The 19,648-nt window shown below is 52.1% G+C and overlaps 1 protein-coding gene across 2 annotated transcripts in view; it reads left to right on the top strand.

Annotated features, from left to right (window-relative positions):
* The window catches only part of LOC144504645 (IQ motif and ankyrin repeat domain-containing protein 1-like), a 137,147-nt gene extending 117,881 nt beyond the window's left edge, over nt 1-19,266 (top strand). Inside the window, exons 8-10 of one of the 2 annotated variants that reach the window (XM_078230338.1) lie at nt 583-717; nt 1,139-1,267; nt 18,815-19,266. In XM_078230338.1, coding sequence (XP_078086464.1) covers nt 583-717; nt 1,139-1,267; nt 18,815-18,977 — 427 coding nt within the window. In that variant the 3' untranslated portion in view covers nt 18,978-19,266. The remainder of the gene's footprint in view (nt 1-582; nt 718-1,138; nt 1,268-18,814) is intronic. The other variant, XM_078230330.1, reaches the window with a different exon arrangement.
* Nucleotides 19,267-19,648: the final 382 nt, after the last annotated feature.

Below are 19,648 nucleotides of genomic sequence, written 5' to 3'. Positions count from 1 at the left end.
TCTACCGTCTCTCAGCTTATACCCTGTGACCTCTTGTTCCAGATTGTCCCACAAGGGGAAACATTGGGTCGACATTTACTTTATCAATCCCTTTTAAAATGTTATATCCCTCGATCAGACCCTCTCTCGTCCTTCTAAACCCCAGCGAGTATAAACCCAAACTGTTTAATCTCTCCTCATACGTCAACCCTTTCATCCCCGGAATCAAACTGGAGGTAAATAAAGCTACAGGGGATGGAGTGGGAGACTGGAGACTAACTGCTTTGGCCGATATAGAGAGCCAGAGTGGACATGATGGCTGGAATTTTACCGTCTCACCTGCCCAAGGCCGATGGAGAATGGTGTTCTGTGAGCCGATTGCAGGCAGGGCGTGGCGGTAAAACCGGGATGGCGATTGACTCCTGCTCTGTGGTTCTGACTTTATGATTCCATGACAATATCCTGAAACCGGGGAGTGTGATCTAGAATTCGGAACGTGTCGAGGCGGCGCATGGCTGCAGCAATACCCGGCAAAGCCTTCATATCGCACTGTGACTCTTGGCAGGTTGTAGAGCTCTCCTCAATCTCACCAATGTGTTTCAGGTGGCCACTCATTATTGACCGATCGGGGCAGGCCAGCACCTTCCTACGGTATCGGGACACCAACTTCTATGATGCTCTCAATCCTGCTCACATGCAGCCTGAGGTTCTCCGACTGGGTCTCCTCGGAGCGATAAGGTAACCCGCTGGCTGGGATTAGGGAATGACAGCATCATCGGTTTCACATCATATCTGACAACTCTTTCAAACCCATCTGCTGAAGGATTCATCAGTCTGCAACTCACACAATTCCACACTGAGCCCGCCACAGGAATCGGAGAGGGCAAGGGCGGACCATGGGAAAGTTCCTGACCTCAGGTGGGATTTTACAGTTTTGGGACGAGCAAGGCAGTAAAACGCCGCCCTGACTGTCTGTTACACTGTCAAGGTCCGGAGGTCCAAGACCGGAAAATCCCGCCCGAGGTCAGCGGATATTTGCATGGTTCATGTCCCGCCCACTACGATTCCCGTGCGGGGGAAGCGCGGAGGGTCGGGGTAGGGCAGCGGGTGGGGAGCGGGGTGAGCAGGGGGAATGCTGACTAACTGTTTTTCCCTCCAGGTTTGGGAAGATGCTTGTGATCGATATGATGGAGGTGAACATGTTTGAAGCTGTGGGACGGATATTCGATCAGATTGAGGCGGGGCTGATGGAGAAATTGCTGAATAAGGAATTACTCCAGAAGAACAGGTGAGGGCAAGGATGATCCTCTGATCTGCCCCTGCTGATAGCAACACACAAGGGAGAGGAGGAGGGCATTGGGGCGTGCCAGGTGACCAACCCATCCCTCCACTTCCTCATCCAGGTCATTTATGAAAATGACAAACAGCAAGGGTCCCAGAACAATGGCTGAAAAATGGCAAATGGAATTTAACGCAGACAAGTGTGAGATATTGCACATTGGAAGGACAAACCAAAGAAGAACGTACAGGGTAAATGGTAGGACTCTGAAGAGTGCAGTTGAACCGAGGGATCTGGGAATACAGGTACAGAATTCCCTAAAAGTGACGTCACAGGTGGATAGGGTCGTAAAGAGTGCCTTTGGTACATTGGCCTTTATAAATCGGAGTATCGAGTATAAAAGTTGGAGTGTTATGGTAAGGTTATATAAGGCATTGGTGAGGCCGAATTTGGAGTATTGTGTACAGTTTTGGTCACCGAGTTACAGGAAGGATGTAAATAAGATTGAAAGAGTGCAGAGAAGGTTCACAAGGATGTTGCCGGGACTTGAGAAGCTGAGTTACAGAGAGAGATTAAATAGGTTGGGACTTTATTCCCTGGAGCGTAGAAGATTGAGGGGAGATTTGATAGAGGTGTATAAGATTTTGATGGGTATAGATAGAGTGAATGCAAGCAGGCTTTTTCCGCTGAGGCTAGGGGAGAAAAAGACCAGAGGGCATGGGTTAAGGGTGAAAGGAGAAAAGTTTAAAGGGAATATTAGGAGGGGCTTCTTCACGCAGAGAGTGGTGGGAGTGTGGAATGAGCTGCCGGATAAAGTGGTAAATGCGGGGTCACTTTTAACATTTAAGAAAAACTTGGACGGGTTCATGGATGAGAGGGGTGTGGAGGGATATGGTCCAAGTGCAGGTCAGTGGGACTAGGCATAAAATGGTTCGGCACAGACAAGAAGGGCCAAAAGGCCTGTTTCTGAGCTGTAACTTTCTATGGTTCTATGGTTCTAACAGATCCCTGGGGCACACCACTGGTGACCGACCTCCATTTAGAAAAAGACCCATCTATACCCACTCTCTGCCTCCTTTGGGCAAACACAGTAAGAAGTTTAACAACACCAGGTTAAAGTCCAACAGGTTTATTTGGTAGCAAAAGCCACCCAAAAGCTTCCTTTTTTTCTAGAAGCCTTGCATGGGGGACCTTATCGAACGCCTTGCTAAAATCCATACAAACCACATCTACCGCCTTCCCTTCGTCAATGTAGTCACATTTTCGAAGAACTCCACCAGGCTCGTAAGGCACAACCTGCCTTTGACAAAGCCATGCTGAGTATTCTTGAGCATACTAAACCTCTCTAAATGCTCATAAATCTTGTCCCTCAGGATCTTCTCCATCAGCTTACCAACCACTGAGGTTAGACTCACCGGTCGGTCATTTCCTGGGCTATCCCTATTCCCCTTCTCCAATCCTCCGGCACCTCTCCCGTCTCCATTGACGACGCAAAGATCATTGCCAGAGGCTCTGCAATCTCTTCCCTCGCCCCCCACAGTAACCTGGGGTACATCCCATCCGGACCCGGCGACTTATCTATCTTGATGCCATTCAAAGATTCCAGCACAACCTCTTTGTTAAAGTCCACATACTCAATCTTTTCAGTCCACCGCAAGCCCGCAGTACATCCACCCAGGCCCTTCTCCTCTGTGAAAACCGAGGCAAAATACTCATTAAGCACCTCTGCCATTTCTACAGGTTCCGTACAGATTTTCCCGCCTTCACCTTTTATAGGCCCTATTCCTTCACGTCTCATCCTTTTACTCTTCACATATTACTAGAACGCCTTCGGGTTTTCCTTAACCCTACCTGCCAAGGCCCCACAACTCCCCCCAGCAACACACACTGCCCATATCCCCCCCAAAACCATCCCCAGCAACACACACTGCCCATATCCCCCCCAAAACCGCCCCCAGCAACACACACTGCCCATATCCCCCCACAACAACGCACACTGCCCATATCCCCCCACAACAACGCACACTGCCCATATCCCCCCACAACCCCCACTGCCCATATCCCCCCCACAATTCCCCCCCAGCAACACACACTGCCCATATCCCCCCACAACCCCCACTGCCCATATCCCCCCCACAATTCCCCCCCAGCAACACACACTGCCCATATCCCCCCACAACCACCCGCCCCCAGCAACACACACTGCCCATATCCCCCCCACAACTCCCCCCCAGCAACACACACTGCCCATATCCCCCCACAACCCCCCCCAGCAACACACACTGCCCATATCCCCCCCACAACCCCCCCCAGCAACACACACTGCCCATATCCCCCCACAACCCCCCAGCAACACACACTGCCCATATCCCCCCCACAACCCCCCCCCCCCAGCAACACACACTGCCCATATCCTCCCACAACCCCCCCCAGCAACACACACTGCCCATATCCCCCCACAACCCCCCCAGCAACACACACTGCCCATATCCCCCCCAGCAACACACACTGCCCATATCCCCCCCAGCAACACACACTGCCCATATCCCCCGCAATCACCCAGCAACACACACTGCCCATATCCCCCGCAATCACCCAGCAACACACACTGCCCATATCCCCCCCACACACCCAGCAACACCCTATATCCCCCCAAGCAACACACACTGCCCATATCCTCCGACAACCCACCCCAGCAACACACACTGCCCATATTCCCCCACAATTCCCCCCCAACAACACACACTGCCCATATCCCCCCCAGCAGCACACACTCCCCATATCCCCCCCAGCAGCACACACTCCCCATATCCCCCCCCAGCAGCACACACTCCCCATATCCCCCCCCAGCAGCACACACTCCCCATATCCAAAGTCCAAAGATGTGCGGGTTAGGTTGATTGGCCAGGTTAAAATTGCCCCTGAGATGTGTAGGTTAGAGGGATTAGCGGGTAAATATGTGGGGGTAGGGCCTGGGTGGGATTGTGGTCGGTGCAGACTCGATGGGCCGAATGGCCTCCTTCTGCACTGTAGGGTTTCTATGATTCTATGATTTCTATGATATCCCCCCCCAGCAGCACACACTCCCCATATCCCCCCCAGCAGCACACACTCCCCATATCCCCCCCCCAGCAGCACACACTCCCCATATCCCCCCCCAGCAGCACACACTCCCCATATCCCCCCCCAGCAGCACACACTCCCCATATCCCCCCCCAGCAGCACACACTCCCCATATCCCCCCCAGCAGCACACACTCCCCATATTCCCCCCCCCAGCAGCACACACTCCCCATATCCCCCCCCAGCAGCACACACTCCCCATATCCCCCCCCAGCAGCACACACTCCCCATATCCCCCCCAGCAGCAACACACACTCCCCATATCCCCCCCAACGGCACACACTCCTCATATTCCCCCCAGCTGCAACACACACTCCCCATATCTCTCCAGAATGGCAACGCAGCCCACCCCATTGCCCCACAGTCCCCCATTCCCTCCCCTACTAACAAACACCCAGAACCCATGCGTTAGTGACCACAGACACAGCTGCTTGACACTTCAAAGAGTTTCCAGCCCATCCCCCACCTGCAAGAGTGCTTCCTGCTGCCTGCACGAGGACCCAGAAGCATCCCTAAGACCCGAGATCAGAGCCCAGACCCGGGGCCGTGCTGAGAGTCCGAGGTTGGACTCTGTGATCAACAACAGCCCCCCACACTCTCGCAGCCCCCACCCCCCCAACCCGAAACACAACATGGCTGCCTCGAAACAACCCCTTCCGAGCAGCACGGAGCAGTTTGAACGCAGGGACTTACCCCCTCGCTCACCCGCACGTATCAAGCGCCAGAATCCGACTTTTATGGAGGAGTTTTCCAGACTGATCCGGCTGTGGTGAACGAGGTGGTAAAGGTAGGTGAGCTGGGATGATTGGGTGTGAAGCTCACTAATGAGATTATGATTAATGCAATTATGCAAATTAGATTATGATGAATGAGATTATGCTAATGAGATTATGATGAGAAATTATGCTAATGAGATTGTGGTGAATGCAATTATGTGAATGAGATTATAATTAAGAACAAAGAAAGTTACAGCACAGGAACAGGCCCTTCGGCCCTCCAAGACTGCACCAACCATACTGCCCGACTGAACTAAAACCTCCTACCCTTCCGGGGACCATATCATAGAACATAGAACATAGAACATAGAAAGCCACAGCACAAACAGGCCCTTCGGCCCACAAGTTGCGCCGATCACATCCCCACCTCTAGGCCTATCTATAGCCCTCAATCCCATTAAATCCCATGTACTCATCCAGAAGTCTCTTAAAAGACCCCAACGAGTTTGCCTCCACCACCACCGACGTCAGCCGATTCCACTCACCCACCACCCTCTGAGTGAAAAACTTACCCCTGACATCCCCCCTGTACCTACCCCCCGGGAGCACCTTAAACCTGTGTCCTCTCGTAGCAACCATTTCAGCCCTTGGAAATAGCCTCTGAGAGTCCACCCTATCCAGACCCCTCAACATCTTGTAAACCTCTATCAGGTCACCTCTCATCCTTCGTCTCTCCAGGGAGAAGAGACCAAGCTCCCTCAACCTATCCTCATAAGGCATGCCCCCCAATCCAGGCAACATCCTTGTAAATCTCCTCTGCACCCTTTCAATGGCTTCAACATCTTTCCTGTAATGAGGTGACCAGAACTGCGCGCAGTACTCCAAGTGGGGTCTAACCAGGGTCCTATAAAGCTGCAGCATTATCTCCCGACTCCTAAACTCAATCCCTCGATTAATGAAGGCTAGTACGCCATACGCCTTCTTGACCGCATCCTCCACCTGCGAGGCCGATTTAAGAGTCCTATGGACCCGGACCCCAAGGTCCTTCTGATCCTCTACACTGCTAAGAATGGTACCCTTCATTTTATACTGCTGCTCCATCCCATTGGATCTGCCAAAATGGATCACTACACACTTATCCGGGTTGAAGTCCATCTGCCACTTCTCCGCCCAGTCTTGCATTCTATCTATGTCTCGCTGCAACTTCTGACATCCCTCCAAACTATCCACAACACCACCTACCTTGGTGTCGTCAGCAAACTTACCAACCCATCCCTCCACTTCCTCATCCAGGTCATTTATGAAAATGACAAACAGCAAGGGTCCCAGAACAGATCCCTGGGGCACTCCACTGGTCACTGACCTCCATGCAGAGAAAAACCCCTCCACAGCCACTCTCTGCCTTCTGCAGGCAAGCCAGTTCTGGATCCACAAGGCAACAGCCCCTTGGATCCCATGCCCTCTCACTTTCTCAAGAAGTCTTGCATGGGGGACCTTATCGAACGCTTTGCTGAAGTCCATATAGACCACATCCACCGCTCTTCCTTCGTCAATGTGCTTGGTCACATTTTCAAAGAACTCAACCAGGCTCGTAAGGCACGACCTGCCCCTGACAAAGCCGTGCTGACTACTTTTGATCATACTAAACTTCTCTAGATGATCATAAATCCTGTCTCTCAGGATCCTCTCCATCAACTTACCAACCACTGAGGTTAGACTCACCGGTCGGTAATTTCCCGGGCTGTCCCTGTTCCCTTTCTTGAATATAGGGACCACATCCGCAATCCTCCAATCCTCCGGAACCTCTCCCGTCTCCATCGACGATGCAAAGATCATCGCCAAAGGCTCCGCAATCTCCTCCCTCGCCTCCCACAGTAACCTGGGGTACATCCCATCCGGTCCCGGCGACTTACCAACCTTGATGCCATTCAATAGTTCCAACACATCCTCTTTCTTTATGTCCACATGCTCGATCCTTTCTGTCCTCCGCAATCCAGCAGTACAACCACCCAGATCCCTTTCCACCGTGAATACCGAGGTAAAGTATTCATTAAGCAGCTCCGCCATTTCTAACGGTTCCGCACAAACTTTTCCCCCTTCACCTTTTAAGGGTCCTATGCCTTCACATCTCATCCTTTTACTCTTGACATATTTGTAGAAAGCCTTGGGATTCTCCTTAATCTTACCCGCCAAGGTCTTCTCATGACCCCTTCTCGCTCTCCTAATTTCCTTCTTAAGCTCCTTCCTACATCGCATATACTCCTCTAAATCCTTAACACCTCCTAGCTCTCTGAACCTTCTGTACGCCTCTCTTTTCTTATTCACCAGGTTCATCACAACCTTCGTGCACCACGGTTCCCGTACCCTACCAACACCCCCCTGTCTCATCGGAACGTTGTCATGCAGAGCTCCAGACAAACATTCCTTGAAAATCCTCCACTTTCCTTCGGTACTTTTCCCCAAGAATGCCTCCTTCCAATTTACCCGTCTAATTTCCTCCCTGATGACACTGTATTTCCCTTTACTCCAGAGAAACACTTTCCTAGCCTGCCTGACCCTATCTCTTTCCAATGCTATCGTGAAGGAGATAGAATTATGATCGCTATCCCCAAGATGCTCACCCACCGAGAGATCCTCCACCTGTCCAGGTTCATTAGCCAGCACCAGATCAAGAACAGCCTCTCCTCTAGTAGGCTTATCCACATACTGTGTCAGGAAACTCTCCTGGACACACCTAACAAACTCCTCTCCATCCAAACCCCTAGCCCTAGGGATATTCCAATCTATGTTTGGGAAATTAAAATCTCCCATCACGACAACTCTGTTATTCCTACATCTCTCCAGGATCTGTTTCCCCATCTGCTCCTCAACATCTCTGTTACTATTGGGCGGCCTATAGAAAACACCCAGCAAAGTTACCGACCCCTTCCTGTTCCTAACCTCCACCCACAGAGATTCCGTAGTCAGTCCCTCCACGGCGTCCACCTTCTCTACAGCCGTGACACTATCCCTGATCAACAGTGCCACTCCCCCCCCTCTCTTGCCTCCCTCCCTGTCCTTCCTGAAACATCTAAAACCCGGCACCTGAAGCACCCAGTCCTGTCCCTGAGACATCCAAGTCTCCGTAATGGCCACCACATCACAATTCGAAGCAGCAATCCACGCTCCAAGCTCATCCACTTTATTCACTACACTCCTGGCATTAAAATAGACACATCTCAGACCTTCAGCCTGAGCACTTCCCTTCTCCATCACTCGTCTAACCTCCCTCTTACCCTGTCTACATTCCTTATCTATTTGCGAGCTAACCTCCTCGCTCTCAGTCCCCTCATTTCGATTCCCTCCCCCCAACCTTTCTAGTTTAAAGTCTCACCAGTAGCCTTAGCCAACCTTCCCGCCAGGATATTGGTCCCCCTGGGATTCAAGTGCCACCCGTCTTTTTTAAACAGGTCACACCTGCCCCTAAAGAGGTCCCAATGATCCAAGTACCCAAATCCTTGTCCCTTGCTCCAGTCCCTCAGCCACGCATTCATTCTCCACCGATTCCTGTTCTCACTCTCCCGCGGCACAGGCAGCAATCCCGAGATTACTACCTTTGCATTCCTCTTTCTCAGCTGTCTACCCAACTCCCTATATTCTCTTTTCATGACCCCTTCCCTCTTCCTACCTATGTCAGCAGTACCTATATGCATCACGACCTTGGGCTCCTCTCCCTCCCCCTTCAGGATTTCTGGGACTCGACCAGAGACATCCCGGACCCCTGCACCAGGGAGGCAAACCACCATCCGAGAGTCCCGTCTGTGTCCGCAAAAACGCCTATCTGACCCTCTCACCGTAGAGTCCCCAATTAGCACTACCCTCCTTTCCTTACCCCGTTGCACTACTGGGCCAGGCTCAGCTCCAGAGACACTGCCACCGCTGCTTCCCCCAGGTGGGCTGTCCACCCCAGTAGTACTCAGACAGGAGTATCATAGGAGTATCATAGGAGACCTACAGTGCAGAAAGAGGCCATTTGGCCCATCGAGTCTGCACCGACCACAATCCCACCCCAACCCTACCCCCATATCCCTACATATTTACCCTCTAATCCCTCTAACCTACACTAAGGGGCAATTTTAGCATGGCCAATCAACCTAACCCGCACATCTTTGGACTGTGGGAGGAAACCGGAGCACCCGGAGAAAACCCACGCAGACACGAGGAGAATGTGCAAACTCCACACAGACAGTGACCCAAGCCGGGAATCGAACCCAGGTCCCTGGAGCTGTGAAGCAGCAGTGCTAACCACTGTGCTACCGTGCCGCCCCTCTATCCCTCTATTCCCATCCTATTCATGTACTTGTCAAGATGCCCTTTAAAACTCTCTATTGTATCCGCTTCCACTACCTCCCCCAGCAGCAAGTTCCAGGCACCCACCACTCTCTGTGTAAAAAATCTGCCTCGTACATCTCCTTTAAACCTTGCCCCTCGCACCTTAAACCTGTGCCCCCCAGTAATTGACTCATCCACCCTGGGAAAAAGCTTCTGACTATCCACTCTGTCCATGCCCCTCACAATCTTGTAGACTTCTATCAGGTCACCCCTCAACCTCCGTCACTCCAGTGAGAACAAACCAAGTTTCTCCAACCTCTCCTCATAGCTAATGCCCTCCATACCAGGCAACATCCTGGTAAATCTTTTCTGTATCCTCTCCAAAGCCTCCACATCCTTCTGGTAGTGTGGCGACCAGAATTGAACACTATATTCCAAGTGCGGCTTAACTAAGGTTCTATAAAGCTGCAACATGACTTGTCAATTTTTAAACTCAATGTCCCGGCCGATGAAGGCAAGCATGCCGTATGCCTTCTTGACTACCTTCTCCACCTGCATTGCCACTTTCAGTGACCTGTGTACCTGTACACCCAGATCCCTTTGCCTATCAATACTCTTAAGGGTTCTGCCATTTACTGTATATTTCCTATCTGTATCAGACCTTCCAAAATGCATTACCTCACATTTGTCCAGATTAAACTCCATCTGCCATCTCTCCGCCCAAGTCTCCAACTGATCTGTATCCTGCTGTATCCTCTGATGGTCCTCATCACGATCCGCAAATCCACCAATCTTTGTGTTGTCCGCAAACTGACTAATCAAACCAGTTACATTTTCCTCCAAATCATTTATATATATTACAAACAGCAAAGGGCCCAGCACTGATCCCTGAGGAACGCCACTTGTCACAGCCCTCCATTCAGAAACGCACCCTTCAACTGCTACCCTCTGTCTTCTTTGACCAAGCAAGTTTTGTATCCACCTTGCCAGCTCACCTCTGATCCCATGCGACTTCACCTTCTGAACCAGTCTGCCATGAGGGACCTTGTCAAAGGCCTTACTGAAGTCCATGTAGACAACTGTGGTGAACCATCGTTGGTTCCCACTGTTGGGTTGTTCTAATGTTGTTGTTGGGCTCGGGTGGGATTGATACACCTGTGGTTGTTACTGTTGTGGCACATCCCAGTCGGGCTCCGCCTCCTGGGAGAGGTATAAGACCCCCTGCTCGGGCGGGACCCCTTCAGTCTGGGATAGTGTGTTAAAGTTCTGATAGTTCCATTGTTAGTTAATAAAAGCCTTCTTTTACCGAAGCTTTGTGCCTCGTGTCCAATTGATGCGCATCAATTTTATTAACTAAAATTAAACTCTCGACGGAAGAAAAAAAAGAAAGGAGAGTATGGAGCAAATCCTAAAGCCAGAACGTCTGACGCTAGATCCACGTGCGGTGGGCGCTTCTAACACCTTCGACCACTGGCTGAAGTGTTTTGAAGATTACCTGGCAGCCTCCGCAGCGGTCACCACAGATGACGACAGACTCCGGGTCCTCCATGCGAGGGTAAGCGACACAGTCTACCTCGCGATCTGTGCGGGCACCACTTACCCGAGGGCCCTTGAGCTTTTAAAAAAGCGCTATACGAAACCTCCTAACGAGATCCACGCTCGTTACCTCCTCGCTACACGACGTCGGCAGTCGGGCGAAACCATGGAGGACTACGCCAATGAGCTCTTGCAGCTTGCCAGGGGCTGCGACTGCAAAGCTGTGTCGGCTGAGCAGTACATGTACGACCTCGCCCGAGATGCGTTTGTGGCCGGGGTCGGGTCTTCATACATCCGTCTCAAGCTGCTAGAAAAGGGAAATCTCAACCTGACCCAAGCTATGGAATTAGCTGAAATGCTTGAGGCGGCTTCGAAGAGGTTGGTCCTGTATCCGGAGGACCACGTGGAGACAACGTGGCAGGAGCAGTCGCAAATCCCTCCTCGCCCTACAGGCTCGAAGTGCAGTGTTATGGCGTGCTCCCATGTGGACCAGACGACGGCTGCAGCCCCATGCGGCCCGCGGTGCTACTTCTGCGGAGGAGCCAAGCATCCACGACAAAAGTGTCCCGCTAAAGCGGTAATCTGTACCGCATGCGGTAAAAAGGGGCATTATGCGAAGGTGTGCAGATCGAAGCCCAAGAACAGCAGTGCGGCCTGTGACCCTTCGGAACGGGGATCATCACCATCATCGTCGAAGTACTCACGGGGTTCGTCCACGTGCGAGTCCAGGACGGCGCCATTGCGGTCGACGGAGTCGGAGGAGGATGACCACCAGGAGTCGCTACGTTTGGCGCCCTCACCCATGTGCGATTCATGGGGGCGGCCATTTTGGTCGACGATGACCATGAGCGACCAGCAGGGGTCCTCAGCATCGACCTCAGCTGCCTGCAGTGACGTTCACGGACCAACGGTGGCGTCGATCACCCTGGACCAGGCTAAGCCTCACAGGCTTGATTGTTCGATGATGGATATACAGGTAAATGGTCATGCAATTTATTGTCTGTTTGACAGCGGGAGCACTGAGAGCTTTATTTACCCTGACACTGTGAAGAGGTGTGGACTCCAGATTCAACCTGCCAAACAGACAATCTCTATGGCATCAAGGTCCCGGTCTGTCCCTGTGCTAGGACGTTGTGTGGTAACTTTGAAAGTGCAAGGCACAATTTACGAGCGATTCAGGCTCCTTGTGTTGCCGCATCTTTGCGCACCAATTCTCCTCGGACTAAACTTTATGGTCCATATGAAGAGTGTGATCCTACAGTACGGTGGGCCACTCCTTTCGCTGACAGTGGGGGAACAGCTGCAGTCTCCAAATTGTCCAAAGCGCCCCGCCTGCAATCTTTCTACATTAAAGATCACCACACCCTCTTTATTTCAGAATCTGGTACCAGGCTGCAAGCCCATCGCTACTAAAAGTAGGCGTTACAGCACTGAAGATCGGATCTTCATCAGATCTGAGGTTCAGCGACTCCTCAAAGAAGGGATCATACAGCCCAGTGTTAGTCCGTGGAGAGCACAGGTTGTGGTGGTCAAGAGCGGGAACAAACCCCGGATGGTCATTGATTACAGTCAGACCATTAACGATATACGCAGCTGGATGCGTATCCCCTCCCGCGCATATCTGATATGGTCAATCAGATTGCGCAGTACCGGGTGTTCTCCACCATAGACCTTAAGTCCACCTACCACCAACTCCCCATTCGCCCAGAGGACCGACACTACATGGCCTTTGAGGCGGATGGTCGTCTGTATCAGTTCCTTAGGGTTCCATTTGGTGTCACCAATGGGGTCTCGGTCTTCCAGCGTGCTATGGACCGAATGGTGGACCAGAACGGGTTGCGGGCTACCTTCCCGTACCTGGATAATGTCACCATCTGCGGCCGTGATCAGCAGGACCATGACACAAATCTCCAGAACTTTTTACGCACTGCATCTCGCCTGAATTTGACCTACAACAGGGAGACATGTGTATTCCGTACGCGCCGGTTAGCCATCCTGGGATACGTGGTGGAAAACGGGGTCATTGGCCCTGATCCAGACCGTATGCGCCTCCTTGCTGAACTTCCCTTGCCTGCGAGCGCAAAAGCACTGAGAAGATGCCTAGGCTTCTTCTCCTATTATGCGCAGTGGGTCCCCAACTACGCGGACAAAGCCCGTCCGCTTATTAAGTCCACGACTTTTCCACTCACGCCAGAGGCCCAATTGGCCTTCAAGGAATTGAAACACGACATCGCGAAAGCCACGATGCACGCGGTAGAAGAATCCATCCCTTTTCAGGTGGAAAGCGATGCATCTGATTTCGCCCTGGCCGCCACACTAAACCAGGCGGGCAGGCCCGTCGCGTTTTTTTCCCGCACCCTCCAAGGCCCCGAAATTCGGCATTCAGTGATGGAAAAGGAGGCCCAGGCCATTGTGGAGGCCGTCAGACACTGGCGCCATTACCTGGCGGGAAAGCGGTTCACCCTGATCACGGACCAGCGATCCGTGGCGTTCATGTTCAACAACACGCAGAGGGGCAAGATCAAGAATGATAAGATCTTGCGGTGGAGAATTGAACTCTCCACCTATAACTACGATATCATGTATCGTCCAGGGAAACTCAATGAGCCCTCGGATGCCCTCTCGCGCGGAACATGCGCTACTATGCAGGAGGATCACTTGAACGCCCTCCATAATGACCTGTGCCATCCTGGGGTCACTCGGCTCTACCACTTTGTCAAAGCCCGCAACTTGCCTTACTCGGTGGAGGACGTCAGGTCGGTGACAAGGAGCTGTCGGATTTGCGCGGAATGCAAACCGCACTTTTACCGACCTGACCGGGCACATTTGGTCAAGGCCACTCGCCCCTTCGAGAGGCTGAGTGTGGATTTTAAGGGCCCCCTTCCCTCAACAGATCGGAACGTGTACTTTCTGAACATAATAGATGAGTACTCCCGGTTCCCGTTTGTTGTCCCCTGCGCGGACACGTCGACTGCCACGGTGATCAAGGCATTCCGTGATCTTTTTACCCTGTTCGGGTACCCCAGCTATATCCATAGCGACAGGGGCTCGTCGTTCATGAGTAATGACTTGAGGCAATTCCTGCTCTCATACAGGATTGCCTCTAGTAGGACCACGAGTTACAACCCTAGGGGTAATGGACAGGTGGAAAGAGAGAATGCTACAGTCTGGAAGGCTGTCCTATTGGCGCTGAAGTCCAAAGGCCTTCCAGTCTCCCATTGGCAGGAGGTCCTCCCTAATGCGCTTCACTCCATTCGCTCCCTCCTGTGTACGGCAACCAATGCTACTCCCCACGAGAGGATGTTCTCATTCCCTCGGAAGTCGTCCTCGGGGATATCTTTACCAGCCTGGTTGACGTACCCAGGACCCGTCCTCCTGCGGCGACATGTAAGGGCCCGCAAGTCCGACCCCTTGGTCAAACAGGTCCACCTCCTCCACGCCAACCCTCAGTATGCCTATGTGGCATATCCTGATGGGCGAGAGGACACAGTCTCGATCCAAGACCTGGCGCCCGCAGGGGACGTAGCAACTCCTGTCGCTCCCATACCCCCAGTGACGAATCCCTTATCCCTTATTTCTCCCCCGGACGTGGCGCGGTCAGCATCGGGACCAATGCTTAACAGTTTTACTCCAATGCACAGCTTGCCTGAGCCCCGAAGATCGTCGCCATCGCAGAACGTATCGGGATCCCCTGCACTACCGTTTCATCAGGGTCAACCGGCCTGTGAGTCCGTGGGAGAACAGCTGGACGCTGTTTTGGGGAGAACGCCACCGCAAGCACCTACTCCGGTGTCACCGCCGGTATTGAGGAGGTCACAATGACGGTGTGGTCCTCCAGACCGTCTGAACTTATAATCTGTTGACATTTTAGTCTGTTTTCGTACCCCGCCGGCCTTTGTTCTCAAAGGAGGGGTGAATGTGGTGAACCATCAAAGAACAAAGAACAGTACAGCACAGGAAACAGGCCCTTCGGCCCTCCAAGCCTGTGCCGCTCCTTGGTCCAACTAGACCAATCGTTTGTATCCCTCCATTCCCAGGCTGCTCATGTGACTATCCAGGTAAGTCTTAAACGATGTCAGCGTGCCTGCCTCCACCACCCTACTTGGTAGCGCATTCCAGGCCCCCACCACCCTCTGTGTAAAAAACGTCCCTCTAATATCTGAGTTATACTTCGCCCCTCTCAGCTTGAGCCCGTGACCCCTCGTGATCGTCACCTCCGACCTGGGAAAAAGCTTCCCACTGTTCACCCTATCTATACCCTTCATAATCTTGTACACCTCTATTAGATCTCCCCTCATTCTCCGTCTTTCCAAGGAGAACAACCCCAGTCTACCCAATCTATCCTCATAGCTAAGACCCTCCATACCAGGCAACATCCTGGTAAACCTTCTCTGCACTCTCTCTAACGCCTCCACGTCCTTCTGGTAGTGCGGCGACCAGAACTGTACGCAGTACTCCAAATGTGGCCTAACCAGCGTTCTATACAGCTGCATCATCAGACTCCAGCTTTTATACTCTATACCCCGTCCTATAAAGGCAAGCATACCATATGCCTTCTTCACCACCTTCTCCACCTGTGTTGCCACCTTCAAGGATTTGTGGACTTGCACACCTAGGTCCCTCTGTGTTTCTATACTCCTGATGACTCTGCCATTTATTGTATAACTCCTCCCTACATTATTTCTTCCAAAATGCATCACTTCACATTTATCCGGATTAAACTCCATCTGCCACCTCTCCGCCCAATTTTCCAGCCTATCTATATCCTGCTGTATTGCCCGACAATCGTTGGTTCCCACTGTTGGGTTGTTCTCATGTTGTTGTTGGGCTCGGGTGGGATTGATACACCTGTGGTTGTTACTGTTGTGGCACATCCCAGTCGGGCTCCGCCTCCTGGGAGAGGTATAAGACCCCCTGCTCGGGCGGGACCCCTTCAGTCTGGGATAGTGTGTTAAAGTTCTGATAGTTCCATTGTTAGTTAATAAAAGCCTTCTTTTACCGAAGCTTTGTGCCTCGTGTCCAATTGATGCGCATCAACAACATCCACTGCCCTACCCTCATCAATCATCTTCGTCATTTCCTCGAAAAACTCGATCAAGTTCGTGAGACACGACCTCCCCTTCACAAAACCATGTTGCCTCTCACTAATACATCCACTTATTTCCAAGTGGGAGTAAATCCTGTCTCGAAGAATCTTCTCCAATAATTTCCCTACCACTGATGTAAGGCTCACCGGCCTGTAATTACCTGGATTATTCTTGCTACCCTTCTTAAACAAAGGAACAACATTGGCTATTCTCCAATCCTCTGGGACGACCTCCCCTGTAGCCAGTGAGGATACAAAGATTTCTCTCAAGGCCCCAGCAATTTCCTCCCTTGCCTCTCTCAGTATTCTGGGGTATATCCCATCAGGCCCTGGGGACTTGTCTACCTTAATGTTTCTCAAGAACCCCAATACCTCCTCTTTTTTGATCTCAACATGACTCAAACTATCTCCACATCCTTTCCCAGACTCATCATCCACCAAGTCCTTCTCTTTGGTGAATACTGACGCAAAGTACTCATTTAATACCTCGCCCATTTCCTCTGGCTCCACACATAGATTCCCTCCCTTGTCCTTGAGTGGACCAACTCTCTCCCTGGCTACCCTCTTGCTCTTTATACATGTATAAAAAGCCTTGGGATTTTCCTTAATCCTGCTGGCCAGTGCTTTTTCATGACCCCTTTTAGCCCTCCTTACTCCTTGCTTAAGTTTCTTTCTACTTTCCTTGTATTCCACACTTGCTTCATGTGTTCCCAGCCTCCTAGCTTTGACAAATGCTTCCTTTTTCTCTTTGACGAGGCTCACAATATCTCTCGTTATCCAAGGTTCCCAAAACTTGCCATACTTATCCTTCATCCTTCCAGGAATGTGCTGGTCCTGAATCCCTATCAACTTACACTTGAAAGCCTCCCACATGCCAGATGTTGATTTGCCCCCAATCTATATTCTTCAGTTCCTGCCTAATATTGTTGTAATTAGCCTTGCCCCAATTTAGCATCTTAACTTGAGGACTACACTTATCTTTATCCATCAGTACCTTAAAGCTTACAGAATTGTGGTCACTATTGCATGCATTTAAATCGGCATAATGAAGCCCGCGCCCAATTTACCCAAGGATTCCCACTTTACGAGGCTCCGATCCGATCGGCGCCGCACATTTACCGTGTTGCTGAATTCAAGTCCGATAGAGCTTCAACTCAGCAACTGAACCGCCGAATCTCCCCCGACCACCCTTCGCGGACCGCCCCCGCGAACCACCCCGGCAGCCCAACCCCCCGCCGCCCCCCCCCCCCCCCCCCCCCCCCGATCGGACCACCCTGGGACGCAGGCCCCGCCAGCAGCACCCCCCGCCCTCCCCCAGGATCGGACCCCCCCGGGGATCGGACCCCCCCGGGGATCGGACCCCCCCGGGGATCGGACCCCCCCAGGGATCGGACCCCCCCGGGGATCGGACCCCCCGGGGATCGGACCCCCCCGGGGATCGGACCCCCCGGGCCCCCGACCTACCTTGATCGCTGGTGCCCGTCGAAAGCATCTTGCGATCCTGGATCCTGGCCTTGCTCCGGGGGTCCTGATGTGTAGAATGACGTCTCTTCACTGGGGGGATGGGGACGTGACATCTCTTCCCTGAGGCGGGGGGAGGGGGGGGGGGGGGGTGGGGTGGGGGGGGGGATGTGACGTCTCTTCCCTGAGGGGGCCGGGTAGGGGGGGGACGTGACGTCTCTTCCCTGAGCGGGGGGGTGGTAGGGGGGGGATGTGACGTCTCTTCCCTGAGGGGAGGGGGCTAGGGGGGGATGTGACGTCTCTTCCCTGAGAGGAGGGGGCTAGGGGGGGATGTGACGTCTCTTCCCTGAGGGGAGGGGGCTAGGGGGGGATGTGACGTCTCTTCCCTGAGGGGAGGGGGCTAGGGGGGGATGTGACGTCTCTGCCCTGAGGGGAGGGGGCTAGGGGGGGGATGTGACGTCTCTTCCCTGAGGGGAGGGGGCTAGGGGGGGGGATGTGACGTCTCTGCCCTGAGGGGAGGGGGCTAGGGGGGGGATGTGACGTCTCTGCCCCTGCTGTCTGCGCTGCCTTTGACTTTCATGCTCGGGCGCGCTGAGTGCTGACGGCGCATGCGCAGTTCGGTGCTCCGACAGATGCAAATGCGCTAGGCCCCGCCCACTGGGCCCGCGCCGAATAAAGGCGTATGGGAGCGCTGGAGCGTGGCTGCCGGGAGTGGGTCTGATTTACGGGCGCACCCGGCACTTAGAGCCGATTTGGTAAAATCAGCCCCATCGGGTTGGAATTGGGGCTGCAGAGGGCCGTGGGGTCCGTGGGTAGAGGGACAGCAGTTGCTGTGATTTATATGGAGGGTTAGGGTGTGGGTGAAGATGCTATGAGTTGACCTGGATTGGGCATGGGTTGTGCTTTGGGCTGGGGGTTGGGAGGATGGTGAGGGGCACTTTATCTCAAGTTCAACTTGCGCAGCCGGGAGTTTTCCCAACTCTGCGCTCCTGATTTGAGAGCGTAAATTGAACCCAATATCACAGCTCGTACCTAACCCGCTTTGTGTTAAAATGGAGGCTTAGCTGAAGTTCTTTACTTTTGTACTTTCCCTCTATCTGTAAAGGATGCTGTCTGCTATTTCACAGCTATCTGACAGTCGTCTCTGTGAAGGGTTTGGATACAGACACTCACAGCTATGTGTGCGCCTGCAGAATTTTAAAATGACATTGCTTATCTCTCTGACTTGCTGTCTGCTTGGTTATGTTTCTGTGAAGCACTCTGCAATATTTTGTCAATATGGAAGTGATTATATAAATATACATGTTGTTGTTTCTCCTGATAGGTTCCTGTCATTGCTTCGAACTGGCGATGGACCAGAATATTCCCGCAATGAATTCTCTCCCACTCGAATCGAGAAATTCCAGCTGATTGTGATATCCAAACTACTAAATCTCCCAGAGGAACTGCTCAAAATCTTCTACCCAATTCAAATAGTCATCAAATAACCAACACACACAGATGGAGCGGAAATAACCCTGAAAAGGCTGAGTATGATTGGGTGCTAAATTCTACATTCCACAACTCAATTCTACATTGAGTTACTGAACTCAATGAAACTCTGCAGCAGGGTTGAAACTTACAGCAACAATCTACGGGGAGAGAACGAGGACAAGTCACTAGGTTTGGAATTGGTCTATTTTTTTACAAAGAATCTCAGATTTCCATAGATTGTGATGTCAGTCAGAGTTGTACTTTATGACAAAATAAAAATTGGGAGGAATTCCCACCCTAAACATCTCCATCTCCTGAACTTGTTTCCTGTCTTTAAGATTGTCCTGAAACCAAGATAAAAGCAAAATGCTGCAGATGCTGGAAATCTGAAACAAGCAGAATGCTGGGCACATTGAGCCGCTCTGGAAGCTTCTGTGGAGAGAGAAACAGAGTTCAGAGCTCTGAGCAAGAATCGGATGGACTCAAAACGTTAAGCCTATTTCTCTCTCCACAAATGCTGCCAGACCCACTGAGTGTATCCAGCATTTCCTGTTTCTTATTCTTTAAACCAAGCAGTGACCAATCCTTTGGACACCCATGTGGCCTGGGACTAAATTTGATTTGCTAATGTTACAATGAAATTCTTTGAGGGTGTCCACATTGTTACTGTTATTATTGTACATCA

Source organism: Mustelus asterias, chromosome 2 (assembly GCF_964213995.1).
Source record: "Mustelus asterias chromosome 2, sMusAst1.hap1.1, whole genome shotgun sequence".
NCBI lineage: Eukaryota > Metazoa > Chordata > Chondrichthyes > Carcharhiniformes > Triakidae > Mustelus > Mustelus asterias.
The sequence above is the reverse complement of the archived record's forward strand: the minus strand, read 5'-3'. Positions and strand labels throughout refer to the sequence as shown.